This window comes from Mus caroli, chromosome 17 (assembly GCF_900094665.2).
Source record: "Mus caroli chromosome 17, CAROLI_EIJ_v1.1, whole genome shotgun sequence".
NCBI classification, from domain to species: Eukaryota; Metazoa; Chordata; class Mammalia; order Rodentia; family Muridae; genus Mus; species Mus caroli.
The window spans coordinates 74,697,161-74,722,316 of record NC_034586.1 but is presented as its reverse complement, the minus strand read 5'-3'; the positions used below and the strand labels follow the sequence as shown (position 1 = coordinate 74,722,316).

General features: G+C 40.9%; 1 protein-coding gene across 2 annotated transcripts in view; it reads left to right on the top strand.

Moving 5' to 3' along the window:
* Positions 1 to 25,156, top strand: part of Prkd3 (protein kinase D3) — a 70,169-nt gene that overhangs the window by 35,574 nt on the left and 9,439 nt on the right. The window contains exons 4-13 of one of the 2 annotated variants that reach the window (XM_029470990.1): positions 1,523 to 1,654; positions 3,275 to 3,432; positions 9,354 to 9,546; positions 10,102 to 10,158; positions 12,361 to 12,544; positions 13,454 to 13,577; positions 16,864 to 16,941; positions 18,404 to 18,680; positions 22,431 to 22,483; positions 23,852 to 23,924. In XM_029470990.1, coding sequence (XP_029326850.1) covers positions 1,523 to 1,654; positions 3,275 to 3,432; positions 9,354 to 9,546; positions 10,102 to 10,158; positions 12,361 to 12,544; positions 13,454 to 13,577; positions 16,864 to 16,941; positions 18,404 to 18,680; positions 22,431 to 22,483; positions 23,852 to 23,924 — 1,329 coding nt within the window. Of the gene's footprint in view, positions 1 to 1,522; positions 1,655 to 3,274; positions 3,433 to 9,353; positions 9,547 to 10,101; positions 10,180 to 12,360; positions 12,545 to 13,453; positions 13,578 to 16,863; positions 16,942 to 18,403; positions 18,681 to 22,430; positions 22,484 to 23,851; positions 23,925 to 25,156 lie in introns of both variants that reach the window. The other variant, XM_021149666.2, reaches the window with a different exon arrangement.

Genomic DNA, 25,156 nt, shown 5'->3' with positions numbered 1-25,156 from the left:
CTTGGCTTTGGCACTGGGTAGTGGCTTGCTTCTTTAACGTGGAGTCATGGTTTCTGCACGCTTTTCACTTTCAGGAAGGTTATAGCACTATGAGAAAGTAGAAAGACAAGCTGAATTACTTAAGTGTTTTGAAGCTTAAGGGATTGCCAGTTAAACTGAAAAGAAGTTCTTTTTCTATGGGTCAAAAACATAAAGAGAGATTATGGTTATTTCTTTTCCCATTTCTGTTAAAAGCATGAAAAAGAAAACTAAGGTTCCACAAAGAGAATCTAGATAAAGAGAGAAACATGAAAGACTTGGAAGAGAACGTGGCAGGGCTGGTTACTTGTGTGATTTAAAAATGCCTCTTCCCGTCCTGATCCCAGTGGACATTTCCCATTTCCGTTCCTGCCTTGCCCCTCTTGCCATTCCTGTTCCCTAACTCCCACCATTTCCACTTACCCAACATCAAGTGGGCAGGGTGGTCAGTGAGTAGTGTGAGGGCAGAGGAATGCCGCAGGCAAGATAAGAATGTTGATAAGAGAGACGAAGCAAGCAGTCACAGACACCCACAGCCTGGCCGCTTTGCCCTCCCGCAATCTTGTAGCCTATTGAGATCCTCTCTGGCCATTGTGTCTCCTTACTGGTCCTAACGGCTCTCATCTGTGTTTCTGATTCTCACATCTCCCTGGCCCCCTGCATTGATCGTTCTACACCACAGCCCCCTGGCTTCCCCTTCACTCACAGAGATTTGTGTGCTGCTCTCCTCTAAGGTCACGATCGAAAGCATTCATTCTTTCTTACTGTGATGCTGTCATCAAACTGCAGGCACATCACTGGTGACTCTCGGGTGACGTGAGAGAGTAGGGTTTGATCTACCGCTTCATTGCTCATGGAGAAAAGCGTAGCCCTGGTCATCTGTGGACTCAGTGTCTGTCTTTACCGTGACAGTGAGGTTAAGTTCCATAGCACTTTTATTTTTACATTTTACTTCAGTGTTTTCTTTCTCAATGTAGCCTAAGCTAAGCAGTTGTTAATGGGCTAAGGAAGATATCATAAATAGCTGTCTGCCATCTTGTTATGAGGCCATGCTTTTGGAATACCTAGCCTCCAGATTTCCAACTTGGCTTATTTGGAACATAACTCAGTGAAAGCTGCTGGACTTCTAAAAGAACTGATTTTAAACCACAGTACTGGACCTTCACCAGAAGATGGCTCAGCAAATAAAGGCCTCTGATCCCTAGGGCACACATGGTAGGAGGAAAGAACCCATGCCTACAGGGTGTCCTCTGACCTCCACGCGTGCCAGGGCGCTTGCTCCTCCCTTAACACGTGACACAATAAATAAATCTTTTTTTTAATTAAACATTGTACATCACAGTTTTAAATGCTAAGATTAATTCATTTTGTGGTCAGATAAAACTTTCAGAGAAGTTACCTTGTATTTTCATATAAATGGATATGGTGACCATTCCTAACTAATTTGCAATTATTAAATATACTTGAATACTTTTGGTTTTTTTTGGTTTTTTTTTTTTTAAAGCTTTGGCCACAGTGGAAGACTTCCAGATCCGCCCTCATGCTCTCTATGTACATTCTTACAAAGCACCTACTTTTTGTGATTACTGTGGTGAAATGCTCTGGGGACTGGTACGTCAAGGATTAAAATGTGAAGGTAAGTGCTTTTAAATTTGTGTATTAATTTGAAAGAGGATTTTACATTTGCATTTTTGAATTATCAATGAAAGACAAAAATCATAGTTGGTGTCTAGGTAATAAGGATTTAGAATTGCGGGGATGAGGACTGGGGTCTTTCCTTTGCCTCCACCTACTGGTTCTTTTGCATAGGCAACTTGATCGGCCTCTCTGGAGACTCCTTTCTCTGTGAAGAGTGCTCTACCCATTTCATAAATGGTTAAATAAGGTAACGTGAATAAAATATTTGACACAAAACAGTGGCTTCATAACTGTTAGCCACTTACTATTATAGAGTTTTAATATACTTTTAGCTTCTTCTTCTGTACAGTGGTAAGTTTGGCAAGTTGTAAGTTAGAATTGCTAGGGCACAGCAAATCATGAGACATAGTCTGATTAAGAAGCAGTGCAGGGTCAATTAGCTTGTTTTGTAAAGTACCAGCAGGGAAATCCTTTATTAAGGCTTTGCAGGCCATGGTCTCTATTGTGTCTAACTCTGCTGTTGGAGTATAGATCTAACCGTAGGAACCAGAAAGGTGGCTCATCAGCTGAGAACACTGGCTGCTCTTTCAGAGGACCTGGTTTCAAAATCCAGTTCCACACAGTGCCTTGCTGTATATAACTCTTAATCCCTGACGATCTCATGCCCAAGGGCACCAGGCATGTATGTGTTACATATACATACATGAAGACAAAACATTCAAATATAGACAATTTTTAAAAAGCGTTAAAAACTCAACAATTAACCATAGATACTATGTAAATAAGCAGCAGACTGTTGCAATAAAACATACTTATAAAGTAAGGGAGATGTCTTAGTTGGTAAAGTGCTTACCACACAAGCTGAGGGCCAGAGTTCAGTCCTCAGGACCCTCGTAAAAAGCTGGGTGTGGTGACGTGTATTGGGACGTTAGGAAACAAGGGAATCCCTAGGGTTCTCTTACAGTTCCAGGCCCCAGTGAGAGATCCTGCCCCCAAAACAAGGTGGATGTCTCCTATGTAATGAGAGCCGAGGTTCATCTAAAGTCTCTATACTCATACAAATACCTGCACACACTTGACACCCATAGAACTTGGGTGTTATGATTATGTGTATTATAATTACATAATACTAATACTCCATATTATTATTTGTTATCATTTTATATTTATGAACACCGAAATTTGACCATATAATTTTCTCATCATTGAAGAACATCTGTTTCACACAGGCCACTGTTTGCCATTGAATAGTGCGTGAAGCCAGTAGTGGCTCTTAAACTTTTGCCAAGCGTTATAAAGCATGCTTTGCTGGGTTCCACCTCCACAGTGCCTGAGTATGTAGATTTAGGGACGAGTCTAATAGTTTATGTTTCCAATAAATTTCCAGGTGGTTATGTTAGCTATCATAAGTCAAGATTCACTATTCTAGTTAAATTAACTTTTCTAAATAAACTTTTCCTAGTCTTGAATTTGTTATGTTCCACATCATCTGTTATCTTAGTTATTAATTAAGGTTGGTATTGTTGCTGGTGAAAATAAAGAAGTACTGGGTTTTATGTGTCATATTTCAAATAGTTACATTCAAATTTTTTATATTTTACTCTTAAAATATATTTAGGCTGTGGATTAAATTATCATAAACGATGTGCCTTCAAGATTCCAAATAACTGCAGTGGAGTAAGAAAGAGACGTCTGTCAAATGTATCTCTGCCAGGACCTGGCCTCTCAGTTCCAAGACCCCTGCAGCCTGAGTGTGTGCCCCTTCTCAGTGAAGAGGTTTGTATTCTCAGGTCGTAGAAAGCATTTTACAATTTATTCCTAGTGATTTTACAAGGTATATGACATCCTAGAACAGGTGATACCGGAGTACAGTAATGTTCCTACACTCAAGGCACATTAAATGTAATGATGATGACAAGGCTTGCCAATAGCAGTAGATTGTATTGAATGCCCCTTGGGATTGCACTGTGTGAGCCTCCTTTCACTTTCCTGGCACCCAGCATCCATATTTCACCTAATCTTACATGTAATCAATCATAAGGCCAGATTTCCTAATACACAACTCCAATTATGTTTCTCTTCAGTAGATAACGATGTTAGGGGTCTCCAGAGGAGCAAGACCTCTACAGTGTGTGTGTGTGTGTGTGTGTGTGTGTGTGTGTGTGTGTGTGTGTGTGTATGACAGAATTTATTATATCAACTTATATGATCAGAGTCTCAGAAGTTCCAAAAAGAATCATCTATAGGCTGCAAAGCAGGAAAAACTAATAGCTACTTAGAACCTAGAAGCCTCAGGATATGAGGGACTGCTCACTGGAATTGCACTGGAGAGCTGCTGGTACCAGTCTGTCTTCAAAGGCTGATGCGTGTGGAGTCTGACATGCACAGTGATGGTGGGAAGAAACAGATCTCCACTGAAGATTAGCACAGTATGCAAAATGGGCACCTTTCTGTTCTTCATTGCATCGGCACCCACAGCCTGCTCAGTGGTGTCACACACGTTCACAGCATGTCTTTCCCTCTCAGGTATTTCTCGTCATTGAAGAATGTCTGTTTCACACAGGCCACTGTTTGCCACTGGAAAGTGCTTGAAGCCAGTAGTGGCTCTTAAACTTTTGTCAAGTTGCTTTGCTCTGCTCCACCTCCAGAGCTCTGAGTCTGAGGTAACCCTTACCTAGACCTACAGGGTAGCCTATATTTTTGAATGCCATCACACTTTTGAAACCTTGTTTGTGAGTCTAACATTCTGCCAAATGTTTGTGTACTAGATTATAGAAAATGAGGAATAAATTTCAAAAAAAAATAAATAAACAAGTAGATAAATAAGAGCCAAGATGTAAAGCTCTACTGAGGAAGGAGTTAAGCTTGAAAACAGGCATATTGGGAGCAAACTCTTAAATGTAACTGAGGCTGCCTTTGTCTGCACGTACAAGGCTGCTTCCATCATGGTCATAAAAGACAGTGTAAAGAGCTTTACGAACATAGAGAAATTCTCGCTGTAAAATTCAGTCTGTGACTCACTTTGCTTAGCACAGTACTTGGTATTTAGTTAATATAAATGGCTGAATGAGCGTACTGGTTCTCAAAATGTGAGGTAGATCACTAGATCTGTTATCTACATGACTCTGGAGACAGAGTGCTTAAATGGCTTTCCAGAGTTATAGGGCAGATTAATAAGAAACACTCAAGTTAAATTCAGATCTTATTATTTTTAAATTAGTTACTTTTCCCCTAGTGTATTGTTTTTTCCAAGGATAAATACAGTAGATTCATGTGCTTAGGAGTATTTGAAATGGCTTACATCTGTACATTGTAATCTTGCCATCAGTTGGTTTTAAAGCTGCTGTCATTTATATATCACTGCTCTCAGGACTCCTGTACACTAGTACAGTGCAAAGCTTTGGGCTATTGTCCATTTAATAAAATCCTTACAAATTGAGATAGCCAAGTAAAAATGCATGTAATCCTCTTCTAAAATTCTCCTGTTTGTACACCACTTAGATTTTTGAAGTAGAAAAAGAAAGGCCATCCCAGTACTCAAGCAAAGATCATGAGTTCTAGGCCAGTGAGACCCTGCTAAACAACAGCAGACACCAAGGGAGAGAGAAGAGGAGTGTGTGTAGAGGTGAGAAGGAGAAGCTGTATGTAGACATAGGCAAGGCCTTGGGAGAACATTGGTGTGTCTTACACACTGAACCACAGAGGGAACCTATCAGGAAAGAAGTATATTGCTTTGCGAGCCCCACGAATGGTGCTCTGGTGGCAGCTACCCACAGTTGCTTGGTACTGCTTGGAAAAGGCAGAAGAAAGGAGAAGTACTGCCGTCCTGTAGTATTCGCAGGGTATTGGTTCTAGAACCTTCAGCAGATAATGAAATCTGTTACTGTTCAACTCTTTTATAGAATTTGGCAGGATATTTGGGTGTAACCTACATACATCTCTTGACTACTTTAAGTCATCACTAGATTATTTGTGATCTCAATACACTGAAAAATAGAATTATCGTTGTGAGTATGAGAGTGATCTGGCTATAACATCTGTCACCCTGCTGGTCACCAGTGTTGATCTAGCTGATCTGCCCATGAGCAAATATGTATTCCTTCTTCCTTCCCGAATATGTATCCTGCATGAAGTTTCTCCAATAAAAGAAGACCAACCTCTGTTGGTGGAGAGGAAGAGAGAGCAGTTCAAAGGTAAAGCAACCCTGAAGCTGAGCCAGGGGGAGCGAAGGGGCTCTCAGAGGCCTGGATTACCATCATCAGAGGCCACCATCAACCCAGCTTTCTTAGGGGAAATGAGGAATACGTTTCTAAAAATGGGTGGGTGGGTGGGTGGGAAAGCAGGCAGGCGGATAGACGGACAGACAGAGATGGATAGATGGATGGAGAGATAGATAGATAGATAGCAAGATATAAAGCCTCACTGAGTAAGGAAATAAGCTTGGAAACAGGTATGTAGGGAGCAGAACCTATTAACATAACCCTGAGGTTGCCTTCATCTGTGTGTACAAAGCTATTTCTGTCATGATCATAAAAGACAGTGTAAAGAGGAAAAAGAACAATTTTTATTGAATTTGGTTAGAATGAAAGCAATAAGATTTAAGGATCCACAACTTAGTACTTGAAGGTGGAATGATTGAGTATTCCTCTCCGTGTATTTCTGAGGGACCATAACAGGACAGAAGGACACTAGAAGGAAAGCATCAGGGGGTCTGAGCCAGTGCACAGAAATATCTCATAGATTCTCCAGTGTTGATTAAATGTGCAGAGTTGGTGGTTTTTTAATGCTTTTATTTCCTTTCGAAGAGTGTGTGTGTGTGTGTGTGTGTGTGTGTATGTGTGTGTGTGTGTGTGACTGATAATTGGCAATAATGTTACAAAGTTTTGTGAGGAATTAATTAGCTTACAACTAAGCTAAGTGGAAATAAGTTACTTTGGGAAATTTTCTGGCTACACATTAATACAGAAAAACAATTAAGGTAATGCTAATTTGCAAATAGAGGGCACAAAAACAAGGTCAGAGTTTTCACTCAGTTCTTGTGTGGATGTCAGTGGTCCCATTTTAACCAAATTCTCTTGCTAAATCTACTGACCTCCCTTCTGCTGCTCAATAAGTCTGCCATAGCTCTCCTGCCAGCATCACTGACAGGCAGTCACTGTGACTGAGGGGTCATTATTGATTGATGTGGGTCAGGGCACAGTGAGGTAAGGAAAAAATCATCTGAGTCCACTTTCATATTTAGATGAGGATAGAATTTAAATAACTCTGTGACTGCTACCACCACAGACCGACAATTGTGCCTGGCACACATGATCTGTCCTATGTCCCTAATGCCCTGATACCAGCAGGACATAAACAACTAGTAGATGGAGGATCAGGAAATGCAGAGTAAGCTGAGACACTGAGAATAAACTCAGAGTGCTGCCTCTGACAGTGAAGACAAGGACTGGAGTGTCATCCTTTCAGTCATCTGGGGAGGTGTCCAAACGTCGTGTCTCAAAACATGGTTATGTTTAGATCATCTTCCAGATATATAATAGAGCACTTAGCAGACAGCAATCACTGAATGTGCATTCAGTAAATGGAATAAGCCACACTGAACTGGCCTATAATTTAGTCTGATTATTCCCTTCATTTTTGTCTTCCACCATTTAGTTCAGATTTCTACAAACATATTGTATGTAGTATTTGTGGGGAATTGTGAAGGAAGTCTTGTTCCCGGCTATTTTCAGTAATGCGGTGTGAGCAGTGACAGGCATCCCTCAGTCTGGTGCTTTTCTCGTGGTTAACTGTGTTAACTTCATAGCTTTGCTATGAAGTCATTGCCAGGGTTTGGTTTTATTGTAAAATGCTAGATATGCCTCTCATACAAGTGTGTGTGTGTGTGTGTGTGTGTGTGTGTGTGTGTGAGAGAGAGAGAGAGAGAGAGAGAGAGAGAGAGAATGAGAGCGTGCGTGCACATAGGGGTTGAGGGGTGGAAAAAAGATAGAAAACTATTAAGTAGGTTGAGGGATCTGCTTTCGGTGGTGGTCAAATGCGCATCATTGTAAAGGAAACTATAGAAAGAGCCGTTGGTAGTACTGCCTGCCTAAGCAGCAAAAAGTGGGAGATTGTTAAGCCGTTGGGGGTTTCCCTGGCAGTGGAAGGCAAAGCTTGACAGTCCTGCATCATCAAGTACTCATTATTTGACCTGTGTCCACATTTTTATTCCATCTTCTCAACACCAGCTATGACTTAGTCAAGGACCTTCTCTTCTTAAAGGGTATGTTTTGTGGCCCTCTGAAAATGTAGAGAAATAAACCAAATGGCTAAACTACCATGTGAATTGCCCACTGTTAAGTCAAATGAGTACTTCTATGCAGTAGACTGGGGCCTGCGTTGTCACTATCTTCTTAAAATCATTACTAAATTTATTCCCTTTATAACCCAATATCAGCCCTTCCTCTCCTCCCAGGACCCCATCACGAAAGAACTCCCCTGAACCACCCCGCTTCCCCTTCTCTTTGGAGAAGAGGAAGTCCTCCTCTGGGTGTCAAACACCACCAGCCCCCTAACCCCTACCTTGCACATCAAGTTGCTGTGGGACTAGACACATTCTCTCCCATTGAGGCTAGACAAGGCTGCCCATTTAGGGGCATGGAATCCACAGGCAGCAGGCTTAGGGACAACCCCTGTTCCAGTTGTTGGGGGATCTGCATGAAGACCAAGCTGCTCATCTGTTACATATGTGCAGGGGCATAGGTTCAGCCTGTGCTCACTCTTTAGTTGGTGATTCAGATTCTAGAAGCCCGCAAGGGTCGAGATTAGTTGACTCTGTTGATCTTACTGTGGAGTCCATATCCTCTTCTGGTCGGTCAATCTTTTTCCCAACCCTTCTGTAAGATTCCTCAAGCTCCATCTAATGTTTGGGTGTGAGTTTCTTTGCCTCATTCCATTGGCTGCTGGGTGGGTCCTCTCAGAGAACCGTTATGCTAGGTTGTCTGCAAGCATAACGGAGTGTCAGTAATACTGTATAATATTGTCAGAAATTGTTTTGTGCCCATGGGATGGGTCTCAATTTGGGGCAGTAATTGGTTGGCCATTCCCTCAGTCTCTGCACTATCTTTCTCCCTACATATCTTGTAGGCAGTACACATTTTGAAGGCTCTGTGGATAGATTGCTGTCCTTATCCTTCCACTAGGAATCCTGCCTGGCTATAGAAAGTGGCCACCTCAGGACCCATATCCCCACTACTAGGAATCTCAGATAGAGTTATCCCCACAGACCCTCTGGACCTCTTCCCATCTCCGGTCTCTGGCACATCCTAGATATTGCCTCAATCACAGTGATATTTTCTAGTTCCATCATTCGCCTGTGAGATTCATGATGTCCTTGTTTTTAATACTGAGTGGTATTCTGTTGGGTACCACTATCTTAACTCTGTGCTTCTTTTTCAAGGTGCTAAAAACTGAATCTGCTGGTGGTTTCTCTGCTCTCTGAAATGATTCTCCTTTCTTCATACTTGTGTCAGGAATTACTCAAGTTCTTCAAAAGTCTGTACTTCCCTCACATAAATGTTGGTAAATTAAGTCCAAAGGAAGCTGCTGAGACACACAGTTTAAATGTTGACTTTAGCATTCCAGATAAAGAACGTGTGCTCCCAATACAAGATTTGTTTGTAAGATTAGCCTATACTGACAGAAATTATTTGTTCTAGTCACATACTCACCAAGAGCCCAGTAAGAGAATCCCGTCGTGGAGTGGTCGTCCGATCTGGATGGAAAAGATGGTAATGTGCAGGGTCAAAGTCCCTCACACATTTGCTGTCCACTCTTACGGCCGCCCGACCATATGCCAGTACTGCAAGCGCCTGCTGAAAGGCCTCTTCCGCCAAGGGATGCAGTGTAAAGGTAGGGTTGCCTATACTTCTACAATTCATCGGTATTCTTTAGAGTAAATACAAGTTTAAAGTATCTAGGTTTCAGTAGCATTTACTATAAAAATTGTTCTTGTAGTTAGCTTTTAAAAAGAAAGGGGGGAAATATAGACACACACATACATACACGTTCCAAACTTTATCTCCAGTGTTCTGTACTTCTAAAAAGAAATAATCAAAACAACTATATGAGAAATCATGATACTATTTTTTGTTTAAATTAAGTATAAGACCACATATTTGTAAGATTATTAGATTATGCGTGAAGTACAAGGAGATGACGGAGCTACCAGCGTCTTTGCATCGTACAAATGGCATTAGCTTCACTACATAGATGAAGAAGCTTACCCCTGGGTGGGCTAAGTGACTGAAAGGTTGGAAAACTGTTAAGGCCATCAGAAGTTGAAACCAAACTATTGCCTAAGACTTGAGTTCTTATAGCAAGACGCTGTTTTTGAGTGACGTAAAAGAAGTGTAATCATATCTGATTTTACTGGTTTAAATTATAAGCTGAATATTTATATTTTAGATTGCAAATTCAACTGCCATAAACGCTGCGCATCCAAAGTACCAAGAGACTGCCTTGGTGAGGTTACTTTCAATGGAGGTAAAATTATTTATATATATATATATTTTTTTTTTTTTTAACTTTTATAAAAGATCAGAAAAGGTCGTGACTCGGGTAAGGTTGTCTGCATATTTAATTTACTGGCTTTGTTTGCGATTGTCTTCTGACTTAATAACTAAGCAGAACCCAGGGGTCAGTGACACAACACATGAGGAGCTGACGCCTTCCGTCTTTCTTTTAACCATCTTGCTACTTGGGCCTCCAGGACCCAGCGGTATTGCATATTGATTTCCAGATCACTTTTAAAGTTTGGCCGTCATCTTTATTCTTTATTTATTGACGTTTAAATGTAAGACCAACCCTCTGAGGTGATTCTGATAAATGCCTAAGGTATAAATCCATTAAATAGTTTGCCTGAGAATTAGGGCCAAGAAGTGACAGAGCTAGAATTTGAATCTATGTCTGGCTCATTAGTCTGTCTTTTTCTCTCAAATAATCTATCACTCTCTTCCTAAAGATATTAAAAATAAGTTATTACTTTGTTTTGGAAGGAAAGAGCTTACAGCACAGGCTGTAAGCTTCCAACATCATTTTCCTTTACAGTTTATATGGCTGATAAAGGTAAGTGTAAGGAGGTTTTTAGGAATAGGATAATGATTGAAAATTGAACTCCTTGAGAGTTTAATTAACATTTTCTGTATATTTTCTCTTGGTTGTCAGTTGTCTTGGGTCTGCTTAGACTGATATTAAGTACCGTAGGTGGGGTAGCTTGTAAACAACAGAAATGGAGTCCCATGGTTCTGATGGCTGAGCAGTCCAGGATGCTAGCAGAGTCTGAGTTTAGTGAGAGTCGGAAGACGCCATTCAGGTCCATGGTAGCATGCTAACATGTGTGAAGAGGCTCTTTGGGGACACTAATACAGATGGTAGGAGCAGGACCTTCAGAAGCTGATTCCTTTCAAAGGTTCCAGTTCTGAGAACCATTACCTTAGAAGGGAGATGTAATAGGCAGATTTTGGGTACAACTAGTTATAACATTATTGGTAAAGTATGACTAGTGTGTCTAATGTGCCTGAGTCTTTTCTAGCTCTGTATTACAAATACACATTTGTATTTGTGAGCTTTCCTGCCTTTCAGTAAATGGATATGAAATACTATGTATTCACTTTAATGTACAGTTTTCTGTTTCCTCCTGAGTTTGGATACCTTTCAGATGTTTGCTGGTTATTTATGTACCCACTCCCCCCCCCACTACATTGCTTCTTCACATGCTTTACTTTTGTGATAATTTGACATACTAAGCCTTTCTTCATTTTTAGACGTCATTGTAACTTGGTGGTATATTTTTAGCAGCTTGGCTGAGCTATCGTTTGCTTATTCTCTAATTTACCCACTTGTATTCACAAAGTTATGTGGCCATTACTCTGTCTAATGTTAGGGATTTTCATTCTTCATATTCCCACCCTATTCTCATTTTATTAGCCTCTGGCTACCAGTAGACAACTTTCTATTTTTATGTCTTTCTATTTTAGACATTGGACATAAATACACTCATAATAATCAATATGGAGGCTGGTGGCTGTTTCCTTTTACTTTAGCACAGTATTTTCAGGGTTCAGACACATTGTGGCCTTTGCCAGTATTTAGTTCTTCTTATGGACGAATGATTTGGTTCTCGGAGAAATAAGTGCATTTTATTTATGCAGTCACCAGTTAGTAGATTTTTGTGATGTACCTGCCTTTGGGGTTCTTAGGGATAATGTTGTTATGCACATTTTAGTATGTCTTCTCTGTGGACGTATGGTTTCATTTCATTTGGATACCTGGTATGTAGGAGGTTGGCCGACTTGATAACTCTTTATTTACCATTTTGAAGACCTGCCCGACTTCCAAAGCCACTGCACCGGTTTACAGCCCACTAGTATTTAAGTAAATGTTTTGTCTTTTATTATTGAACTGTGGAATTTCTACAAATATTCTGAATACAACTCCCTTATCTAATGTTTTTTACATATACTTTCTCAGTGGTAGAGCACTTGCCTAGAATTTGCAAGGCCCTGGATTTGGTCCCCAGCACATACAGAAAAGTGAGGAACAAAATAAAGACTTCCTCACTTTGAATCTCAAGGGTATTTTTCTCAAGTTTTAAAACTTTTTTTTCTAGTTAATTTTAAGACTGATCTGCTTAGGTGCATTAATATTCTATTTAAACCTTCCTAGAGCCGTGCAGTGTGGGAACTGATGCAGACATGCCGATGGATATTGACAGTAGTGATGTGAACAGTGACGGCAGTAGGGGCTTGGATGACTCAGAGGAGCCGTCCCCTCCGGAAGACAAGATGTTCTTCCTCGACCCGACTGATCTCGACGTGGAGCGAGATGAGGAGACTGTTAAGACAATCAGGTAATGCATTACGCTGCTGATAAAGGCCAAGGCAGGTCAGGAGCTCCATTCAGGAAAGGTGGCCTTTCTTTTTTAAATGTAATTTAAAATCTAAATAAATCATGGTTAATTATTGCATGCACCACAGTATTTCTGAAATAAATTCTATTACCTTTGCTATCAACTCAAGGTAGAAAGCAAGAGAATCTTTACTTTCTTAAAAAGAAAAGAACTTTGTTTAAATAAAGTCTGGATAAGATATCTCACTGTAGAGCAACTACTAAAGGTGCCATATGAATTCACTGAAGCAGCCTGTTTCTTCACACGTACAGGTAACCAGGTGGTCCAGCAGTGAAGAATACATCCCTGAGATGCCGGCACACACACACCTGCACATTCTCTCCAGCTCTTTAGAACCTGATTGCATTTGTTACACTGTTTAATTTTCTTAATTCCTATAAGTAATTTCCCTTAGCAGTATTATTTTCTCTAATATGATCGACTGATTTTGAAATTTGAGCCATGTGAAGTTGAGTAAACATGTTTTGCCTTATGAATTTATTTTTCTGCCTAGGGCAAGAAAATTCCTCAACAGCAAACCCAAATGACCTCGCAGGCTCCAAATCATCTGGCTGGAAGATTCTTTCTGTTCCATCCATCATCTTCCCATCCCCTCCGCATCCTCTCTTGTGTGGCCATGTCCTTCCTGAAGGATCATGACAAACACGATTAGTTACAGTATTATAGTAGTTTGATAAGTTCACTACATGTCAGTATAACAGAGCTAATTTATTTTCCTTTTAAGTCACTGTCTTCTTAAAATACTTTGGAAAATATTAGCTCAGTTATGCTTTACAAACTGGGTGAGGTGTGATTTTTTTTTAAACTAGATATTGAAAATATTGATCATAAATTGTAAATATTTTCTAGTCCATCCACCAGCAATAATATCCCGCTGATGAGGGTGGTGCAGTCCATCAAGCACACAAAGAGGAGGAGCAGCACAGTTGTGAAGGAAGGGTGGATGGTCCACTACACCAGCAGGGACAACCTGGTCAGTACCACATGCCTGCATGTTTGCCTGGAAGCTGGGTGACGGCTCTGCTGTGTGCACTGTGACGGTTAAGATAGGAGTGAACTTTGTACTGACATCGTATCCACTACAGCAGTGTGCAAAAGCTATGCTAGAATGATCGTCAAGACTCAAAAGGATCATCAGAGTAATGGTCAAAATATGATTAGATGGAAAGAACTAAAATTGCACATGAATAATCATCTTTGGTAAGGTAGGAAGCAATTGTCTTGGTGTGTATAAACAGCGTGAATGCACCTATTCTCGTGGATCAGTGCAGCGAAGAGGAGGCATTGTAAAGTTAGAGTAGGACAGCAGAGGAAGAAGACTCAGCAGAGTGGAGTGGCTGAGAGTACTGGCTGCAGAGCCAGCCTGTCATAAGTCTCTTAGCAAAACTAACTTTTCTTTATGCCTCAGTTTCTTTGTCTATAGAGTCTGTATAGTAGTAGTAACTGTGTCATACATCCAAGTGAGATAATATATATGAGAAGAACTTAGGGCAATATTTAGCATATAGTAGCAGTCAGTAAATCAGTAACTGTTAAAATTTGCTGAATATTTTTAGTAAGCCTTTTTAGAATACTGTGAAGTTAGACTGTGGCAGTATTTAGATCTCCCTGGAAAAGTTCCTTTGAGCAGAGGACGGCAGTTGACAGAGAAAAACTCACATCTAGTCAAAGCACAGAGGAGTTCCCATGGAATACTCAGCCCCAAATGAGACAGCACCACCATGTTATAGCTCCTCTCACACAAGGCTCAGGGACCACTGTGAAAGAGGGGCAGAAAGACTGAGAGGCAGAGTTGAGGAGGACCCCAGGGAAACCGACTTCTGGACATGACAAGACTGCTGCGCTCGTGAACTCAGCAGCTGTGGCGTCACCATGACAGTGGAAAGGGGCTCAGACGCTCCTGTTCCTAGCTGAGGGCTTCTGGAGGACAGAAAGTTGATCTTTTTTAAGGATAAGGCTCCTACTAGGTCAACTATGCTCAGATGGCCCCATACCCAGGAATTTATGGGTGGCACCAACTGGACCCTGGGTTATTCTTTAAAGAGGGACACAAACTTTGGAGATTAGTGTGAGATCTGGGCAGAGTTAGGGGAAGGAATGGGGATAAAATTATCAAAATACATTGGACACATCTATAAAATGCTCAAAGAATAAAAATATTTCAAAACGTATGAAATGTTTACTATATTTAGCTGGTTTCAGTAAAGTTTTACATGGTGACAGCAGTACAGAGTACAGCTATATATTTTTTCATTTGTTTATAATCCATGTCCTTTCAACAGGAACATAAAAGAAATATACACACATCTGAGAATTTAGTGTTGTGTCTCATGATGAATAACTCAATACATACTATTGGGGTAACCAGTTAGCCATTTGTGGGGAAAATGACCATAACGTACATCACATTTCACATGGAACAAAACTAAATGAATCAAACTATTTAAATGGTTTCACGTTAAAGCAGTGGGAGAAACCGAACAGTTACTTTATAAAGAGTCCATGTTGGAGAGGGGAGAACCATGAACCAATCTCATGGAAGAAATTCTGGGTTTGGCAAACCCAAAAACAAGACAAATGACAAACTGGAAAAAGTATTTCAACTTATGCTTTCGATAAGAACTAATCAAGAATTTGTGAAAAAGCCAACAAATTGATAATAAAAGATCACAACAACAAAAAACGTTAATTAATATGAAAAGAGAGATCACAGAAAAAGGAAATAAAATTATTCTTATACATAAAGTGTGGTTTTATTTATAATAAAAAAATATCAACTTCAACGTGCACTGATATAACAGGTTGTTTGTTTGGCTCTTGCTACATCAGAGATCAGAACGTTTGGAGACCTAAGTCAGTGACTCTCAACTTACGGGTCACAGCCCCTTCGGGAGGGCGAGTGACAACTTACGGGTCATAGCCCCTTCTGGAGGGCGAGTGACACTTTGTCAGAGGTTGCCTAAGAACATCAGAAAACAGATATTTACATCGTGACTCATAACAGTAGTTATAAAGTACCCACTAAATATCTTTATGTTTGGGGGTCACCACAGCTTGAGGAGTTGTAGAAAAGGGTCAGGGTGTTAGGAAGCTGGGAACCACTTGTCTAAGTAGTTACCCCCGTGGCTGCTTCACCCCAGTGGAGAAGACCATGAATTGGGTCGTCTTAATTTAACACTATCAAAACAGTCTTTTTATATCTTTTTAATTTTTTCCTCTTATTTTTGAGAATTTTATATATGTATACAGTGAAATGCAGTACGTATTCCATTTTTCTCCATGTCCCGCCCAGCACATCACCCTTTCAATTTCACATCTTCTATGTATGTGTGTGATAGCCACTAAGTTAGTGAGGACTGCAGATAAATACCCAGTGGAGGATGAAAACCTACCAGTGGCCACATCTTAAAAAAAAAGAATGATTCTCCCTCCCCCAGCAGTTGTCCACTGTTAATGACTCCTCATTAAGGGATGAGACCGAAAGATTATTTACTCCACCCATGCCAGGATTTTGTCTGGCTTGATCATGTATAGACCACAGGTAACCACGGCTACTTATATAAGTTCATTCCCTGAAGATGCCATTTCACAGCACCCTCCCCATCTGGCTCTCTCTGCCTCCTATGTGATGTTGCCTGAGCCCTGGTGATGATGGCATAAGTATCAGGGTCCCATTTAGGACTGAGCACTGAGTCTTGTTCTCAGCACATTGACCAGTTATGTAGCTGTCCACAGACTGCTGTCCATGACCCAAAAAAACAAAAACAAAAAAACCCCTCTGATGTAGCTCGAGTGCAGCACAATCCTGGCAGCTCCTGGAGCTAGGGGAACTGCAGAAGTATGGATCTGGGGCTCTGTATCCAGGAACTGGATGAACAGGGATGGTTAGGGCCTCAGAACCCCTTGCCTATCTGTGCTTGGGGAGCAGCTCTGTTTATTTTTGACAACATCCAGAAATTTAGCATAGAAGTAAATTTATATAAATCTATGCATGTGAATGAATGATGTACAGATATTTCTGTGTACATACATAAATTTGTATGAAAGGACCCCCTAAAACCTAAATTCACTTGGGTAACAATAAGAAATGAGATATAAGTCAGTGTGGGAGTGATCCACTTCAGTAGATTTCCTTTTTATATCTTGAAAATTTTAAACCTCATTGTTTAAACTACTCAGAATAGAAGAATGGATGGCAAAGGGAAAGTGCAAGTAGGAATCACTTTTGAGCCATGTTTTCTGACTTCTGTTTTCAATAGAGAAAGAGGCATTATTGGAGACTTGACAGTAAATGTCTAACATTGTTTCAAAATGAATCTGGATCAAAATATTATAAGGTAAGGATTTTGCGTTTTATAAAATGTTAAAATATTGTGATACTGAATTTTTCGGTTTCAGTAAAGTTTTGTATGCTTAACTTCATTTTTATGTAAATGTACTTATTGTGACTGCCTAATAAAGTTTATAGAGGTCATCGTTAAGTCCTTGTTGAAGCAACTGCCCTCCACTTCCATTTTACACACACACACACAAACACTACACACCAAAAAAAAAAAAAAATCAGTTGTCTGGTTTTGGCCTATTACTTGAACTAAACATTAAATAATAATTTAGGCCAATGTATGGACTAGAAGGAATGCTTAAGCAACTTTATTTATTTTTATTTTATGCATATTGGTGTCCTGCCTGCATTTATGTCTGTGTGAGGGTATCAGATGCCCTGGAACTAGAATTACAGACAGTTGTGAGCTACCATGTGGGTGCTGGGAATTGGGCCGAGGTCCTTTGGAACAGCAGCCAGTGCTCTTGACTGCTGAGTCACCTCTCCAGCCCCCAGCCGTTATTTGTGCTTGCTCAGCTTAAGGGTTATTGCTTCCAGCAGGGCGGTCGCTGGAGATGCAGCTAACGAGTGCTACCGACAGACGCTAGTCTACAGGCATTGGATGTGGAGGCAGACTATCCTCCTAAATGCTTTTCTGCCAACATCATGAAGATCTGCTATAGCATTTCATTGTGTAGGGGTGTGTGTGTGTGTGTGTGAACATGCACTTGCACCTATGCACACACAGTATCTATGTAGGGGCAGAGGCAGATGCCAGATGTCTCTATCGTTATCCACCTTTCTTCCTTCCTTCCTTCCTTCCTTCCTTCCTTCCTTCCTTCCTTCCTTTCTTTCTTTCTTCCTTTCTTTCTTTTGAAGTATACGGTTTGGTTTTGTTTTTTGTTTTGCATGTGTGTATGAGTGTTTTGCCTGAGTGTATGTGTATGTCTGATGCCCTTAGTTACAAGAGTCAGGTCCCCTGGAATTAGTATAACAGGTAGTTGTGAGCTGCCACGTGGATGCTGGGAAATGGACCCAAGTCCTCTGCAAAAGTAGAAAGTGCTCTTAACCACTGAGCCTCTCTCAAGCCNCCCCCCCCCACACACACACACACCGTATTTTTTATAATAAGCTCACTGTTCTGGATAGACTGTCTGGCCAGTGAGCTCTCCAAGATCCATCTGTCCCTGCTTGCTACCCCTTATCTCTGGGGATCTGACAGGTCCACATGGTTGTAAGCACTTTACACATCTCCCATGCCCCGAGTCTAACACTCCATGATCTGCCTCTAGCATTACTGAACAGTCAAGTCATTTAAGACGGACATACCATAATACTTGGCTGCCTAATCCGTATGCTGTATAGTGTGTTGGACTTAGTGGCATTCATAGAAATGCTTATCTTTGCTTCTAGTGTATTTTAAAAATAAAAATAAATGTTTATTCATAGTTTTTCAGTGTTCAACTTTTTTACTACAGGAAATTCCACTTTCAGAAATTCTCCGTGTATCTTCACCGCAAGATTTCACCAGCATTTCACAAGGCAGTAACCCACACTGTTTTGAAATCATCACCGATACTGTGGTATACTTTGTTGGTGAGAACAATGGGAGCAGCTCTCATAATCCTGTTCTCGCTGCCACTGGAGTGGGACTCGATGTGGCGCAGAGCTGGGAAAAAGCCATTCGCCAGGCCCTCATGCCTGTTACTCCTCAAGCAAGTGTTTGCACTTCTCCGGGGCAAGGGAAGGACCACAGTAAGTAGAAGCACATTGGTGGCTTCGTTTCATTTTAAACATTTGCAGATACACTTGTGTGGCTGTGCTATTTCATTCTTTCTATCTTTAATGCTTATGTTTTGTCTTTAATTGCCAATACCATTAGTTAATACCTTTATGAAGTTATGCTGAGTATCATTTATATACACATATATGTGACACAGAGAGAGAGAGAGTGAGTGTGTGTGTGTGTGTTGGCTCCAGGATATATTCACAGCTGGCTAACTTCATCTCCTTACATTTAAACTCTACATCTCCCAGCCTGCTGTCGGATCTAAGGTGGGTACTTTTTTGCTGCTCTATAATAGCAGCTACTGTGGAATTGTTAGCGTTGAGTGGATCCAGTCTGTAAGACAAAGAATAGTACCACAGTGCTTAGCCGCTTGGTGTGTGTGAACTGCTTTTTGTTTGGGGATTTGTGTGTGTGTGTGTGTGTGTGCTGACATAAAGTATCATGTTTAAAATATACTCATAAAATCTGATAGGTCAGAATGATGTTACTTTTAAATGAGTCACGACAGAAATTTAAAAATATTGAAGTGGCCATGGTGGTACACACTTCTAATCTCAGCACTGAAGAGGCAGAGGCAGGTAGAGCTATGAGTTAGAGGCCAGTCTGGTCTGTGAGTATCAGCCAGGGATATAGTGAGATCCTGACTCAGGAAAATTGGGGTTTGGAGCGGGGGAGAATATTAAAGAATACTATTATACCAACAAAACTTTAAACCCAAATTGAATGAATATTTATTTAATAGTTAAAAAATATTAGAGTCTAATACAGCTTTTACCTTATTGGAATTATATTCATAGAGAATTATAGAGAAGCGTCATTATTAGACAAATATATTTATATTAAAATAAGTATCAGCCACTTTCCAAATACAATTTATCTGAGCTTACCTCTATTATTTTATGCAACTGTTTCATGTACTATGTTAGGTCTAAACCTAAAATTCAAGAGAGAGACGATAGACGCTACTTAGGGGAGGTGAGTGCTTGACTGTTAAGCAGCAGTAGATGCAGTGCAGGGACGAAATCAGGAAGGTTTTACTGTAGACACTGAGGTGTGGTTGGAGAAGCAGGGCTTCATAGGAGAAAACTTGATTTGGAATTTGGCCTGCAGTCAAGGGTAGGATAGGCAGAGGTAAATGAATGGTAGAAGAGGTAGTGCTGCTTTGTTGGGGAGACAGGTGTAATCAAGAGCATGAAGGCTGGAGTCGTGTACAGCCTTTGGTACGCCTGAGGAGGGAGGGAGGGGTGCATGGTTAACAGCGGTTACGTTCTGGGCACTTTAGACAGCACTAACAGTTAATCAAAACTAGGAGCCTTTCCCCAGAAATAGTAGAGACATACATGCACATTTTATTCTTAACTTCCAAAGGCTTGGTTAAAGTCTCTAAGGCAGAATCCTAGCGTAAGAGGGGAGATGAGGGAAAATGCACACAGTTGCCGCTCACTTTGCTGTGTGATCTTGGGCTCCAGTGTTCTGGGAGGAATAATATATACACACAGTGCACTGGGCAGCGTGCCCGAGACTTAACTGATATTCCCATTTTGTCTGAAACTGAGAGAAATTAAAGCTGGATGGATCCAGATAGAGGAGGCCATTGAGAGAAAAGAAAATAATGAAACTAGGAAACAAACCACTAGAAAGGCATTGGCAGGCACAGTAATTTTGCTGGTGTGCCTTTCCTTGCTCAGTCTTAAATTTTTAAATTACTTACTGGGTGTACTGGTATGCTCCTTTAATTGCAGCACTCCAGGAGGTAGAGGGAAGGTGATGTCTTTGAGTTTGAGGCCAACATGGCCTTCATAGGGAGTTCCAGGACAGCCTAGGTTACATAGTCAGACTATTCCCTAAAAAAGTGAAAGATTTGGAGCCGAGCAGTGGTGGCGCACGCCCTTAATCCCAGCACTTGGGAGGCAGAGGCAGGCGGATTTCTGAGTTCAAGGCCAGCCTGGTCTACAGAGTGAGTTCCAGGACAGTCAGGGCTCTACACAGAGAAACCCTGTCTGAAAAAAAAAAAAAAAAGATTTGGATGACATAAAATATTTTTGAACTAGCTTAATATTTTTAAATAGAGTTTCTCGTGTGTGTGTGTGTGTGAGTGTGTGTGTGTGTGTGTGTGTGTGTGTGTGTGTATGTGTGTACACCTGAGTACAAGACCAGAGGAGAGTATCAGGTCCTTTTCTATTTGCTGCTGATTCCCTAGAGAGCACTGAAATGGACTAGACTTTGGCTAGACTGACCAGGCAGCAAGCTCTCTTAATCCTCCTCTCTCTGCACCGCACAAAGCTGCAGAAGGCCAGACTTGGCCTTTTAAAACAGGTGTTGGGGATTAAACTTGGATCCAAATGCTTTTGCATACTAAGCCGTTCCCCAACCTGTATTACTCACTTAAAATGAATAATTTGCTTATATTAGTGCTGTCCTGTGTTTTAGTATGTGCAGTTGTGAAGGAAGCATCATAGTTCGTTTCTCTGGGTTGTCTTCATGGTTTTTTGGTCTTGTTTCCATATTTCCCTTTTCTTATTACTTTCTTTGTTTACCACAGTAACTCATCAAAACTTTGTAGGACTATATCATCTGACTTGAGGCAATCCCCAGGATACATGAGGGTCCATCCCATCTCAGTCCTGTCTCTGCCTTCAAGAGACCGTTGTCAGCCATTTGCTATAGATGTCTTAACTGGGGAAGGACTTGGGAGGATGGGAGTCCATACGAACTACTACATTGTTTTATTTTTCCTTTTTCGAAGTATAAGGTCATATACTCTGGGATCTTTTTTTATAAATTCCTTTTACCTACTCTTAATACATAGAAGGCATATTTCATTACCACTGTGTAAATTTATCTAATTTAAACTTTTTAGTAAAAGTAATGAATTCTTTTTTTTTAAATGTGCATGGGTTTTTTGCCTCCGTATATGTCTGTGTACCACATATGTGAATGATGCCCCCAGAGGCCAGAAAAGGACATCCGATCCCCTGAGACTAGAGTTACAAATGGTTGTGAGCCACCCAGTGAATGCTAGAACTCAAACCAGGTCTTCTGAAAGATCGATCAGTCAGTATTCTTAACCACTGAGCCATCTGTCCTAATACATGCTTTTTTATGTTTTAAAACAATATAAGCGCCGGGTGGTGGTGGCGCACACCTTTAATCCCAGCACTCGGGAGGCAGAGGCAGGCGGATTTCTGAGTCCAAGGCCAGCCTGGTCTACAGAGTGAGTTCCAGGACAGCCAGGGCTACACAGAGAAACCTTGTCTCGAAAAACCAAAAAAAAAAAAAAAAAAACCAATATAAGCAGTATAGATATACAAATATTACAGTCCTCACTCCCAAGCCTGCATCACTCACTCACCAGAAGTAGCATTTTTAGTTTAATTCAAACACTGCTACACTGCAACTTGCTTTTTCCTCTTTTGTGAATACAGGGCCTCACACTTCACACATAGTAGGCAGATGCTCTAATACTGAGCCCTTAGTAGGACATTATGTCACAGATCTATGCTGTTTATTAAATATTTAGAATATTATTTGTGTGGATGTGTCATTTTATTTACTCAATTTCTTGTTGATGGGTTAGTATCGTATATAACATTTTAATGCATATATTATCTATATTGATGTAATTTTAAATTTGATAAGCTATGGATTTCCAGGAAATAATATTAAGTCATATACTAACCATTTTGTGTTTTTCTTATATTCCATTCTTTTTACAGAAGATCTGGCTACCAGTATCTCCGTGTCTAACTGTCAGGTTCAGGAGAATGTCGTAAGTAATAATTACATCCCATGTGCCAGGCCGAATAATTAAAATAAGGGAATTAATGTGAAAATCTTACCAGGATTAAGTTTATATCCCCAAGTGTGGGAACAGGACCAAGGACAGAAGGTGAGAGGCGATGGAGTCACACGATGAACCCCGAATCCTGGGAATCAGGCTCTGGAGAGCAGCGTCAGGGTGCAGATCGGAGTTTATTGTGCAGCACTGTGCAGTACACATAAGCTTATAAGCAGTGTGTGAGCCAATCCCAAGCCCCTAAATCCTCAGGCAATCATATCTCACCATACTGTCACCATGCTTCAGTGAAAACTCTGCCTGATGAGGTAACTCAGAAGGAGTGGGGGGAGAATCGTCACCTGTTAGAACTTCTATGAAGACAGGGAAGTAGCCACTGCCCTGGCCTCTGTTCTTTTGGCAAACTTAAATCTAATGCAGTGTTCAGCAGATCCAGACTCTTCAAGGAGTCGTAGGAACCTGTGGAAAACTCAGACATCGCTCCTGCTGAGCACCTTCCACCCTGTGTGCAGTGTGCCTGCGTGTGTGTGTGTGTGTCTGTGTGTGTGTGTGCACCTTCCACCCTGTGTGCAGTGTGCCTGCGTGTGTGTGTGTGTGTGTGTGTGTGTGTGTGTGTGTGTGTGTGTGTGTGTGTGTCTCACGAGCTTGGTGCTCACTGACTAGGCAGGCTGGTTGGCCAGCAGCCCCAGGATCAGCATCTCTCACCTGCCTGCATTGGAATTAGAAGCATGAAGCACCACACACTTCTTTTAAAACTAGGCTCTGAATCAAGCTAAGATCTTTGCACAGCACGCACTTTACAAGCTGAGCTATCACCCTGGCCTAATTATTTTGTTGTTGTTTTGTTTTTATGTTTTAAGTCGAAGATAGCAGTCTTCTTTTTTGGTAAAACTTAGTTCTTAATTTTTTTATAGGTCAGTACTGAATATGAAATTNATTTTTAACTCAAAGCATCTTTTTTCCCTGAAGGGTTTTTGGTTGGTTGGTTTGGTTCTATTTTGAGACAGGTCTATGTAGACCAGGCTGGCCTTGAACTCACAGACATNCCTGTCTATGCCTAGAAGGTAGGCTACAATTAATGGCATGTGTCACCACACCCAGCTCCTAAGGGTATTCTTAAAGAATAAGTTATATTTGCATATTGAATCATAGTGTAAGACCAGGCTAACTTTCTCTAAAATCCAGAAAGCCTTTGCTTCATAAAATATTTTGTGCTTCATAAAATATTTTGTGCTTCATAAGTTTTTTTGCTTCTAACATGAAATTAAAACTAAGTGTTTGAGTCAGCGACGTTGCTGTGCTTGCTTGATGAAGAACACTGTGCTTGTTTGTTTTCTCTAGGACATCAGCAGCGTTTACCAGATCTTTGCGGACGAGGTGCTTGGTTCTGGCCAGTTTGGCATTGTTTATGGAGGTAAGCGATTACAGCCTGTTACATNCATATCTTCTAACTTNTAAACTCTGAAGACAGCTGACATTCTTTTAGCTCACAGTTCTGTTAAGTGCTCTCCTCCTCAATGGCTGGTTCATANGCTCTCAACTAAAACCAAGTCTCTCTTCATTTCAGTAGCAGAACTAAGAATGGCAGGATCANGAAATTACTTCTACAGTAGTCTTTATCTCTTCTTGNAGCAGCTCGTATGTAAAGATGTGTTTGTATTGGCTTATGTGCACTGTTCACTGAAGTATGTTTCCCACTAGTTTCCAATGCACAGTCAGCATTCATCTTCTCAGGTCTGAAGAACTGAATTCTTACTCTGTCCTGCGGTTAAGAATATTGATAAAGGGGCTGGAGAGATGGCTCAGCGGTTAAGAGCACTGACTGCTCTTCTGAAGGTCCAATTCCCAGCAACCACATACAACCATCCGTAACAAGAACTGGCGCCCTCTTCTGGAGTGTCTGAAGTACAGCTACAGTGTACTTACATATAATAAATAAATAAATCTTTTTAAAAAAAAAAGAATACTGATAAAACCATTTAGCATCTGTATCTCAAAATCTTGATATCGGCTTAATGAAGGTAGTAAACTGAATTGCACTGCACATAGGCTTACTGGAATTAATTACAACAAACGTGCCCATGACATAACTCTGTAAGCTGTGACCCCAGATAGGATGTGAAACCCTTGATTCCGCTTCAGTCCTCCCCTTCTTTCACACCACTCTTGGAGCAAGCCTTTCAGAGCATCAGCATCGGATGTTAGTATTAGGACATTCAGAAGCCCATTGTCTGTGGTCCGTGTCCATNGTTCTTAAAGTATGCAGGCTGCTACAATCTCTGCTTATGTAACCTCCATTCTAATTACAGTTCATTTTTTATTTCTTCAAGGCATGCTTGCATGCCTCTGTATTTGACCTCTGCACCTTTCTCCATCCTTTAGTTAGCATGTGTTTNTTTCTAGCCTCAACTGAAGGACCACCTCTACTGCAGTGGTTCTCAACCTTCCTAATAACATGACCCCTTAATACAGTTCCTCTTGTTATGGTGACCCCCCCCAACCATAAAATTATTTTTTTGCTACTTTATAACTGTAATTTGCTGTTATGAATCATAATGTAGGTATCTGATATGCAAATGAGCCCTATGAAAAGGTCATTCAACACCCCCCAGAGGCGTTGTGCCCACAGGTTGAGAATCACCTCTC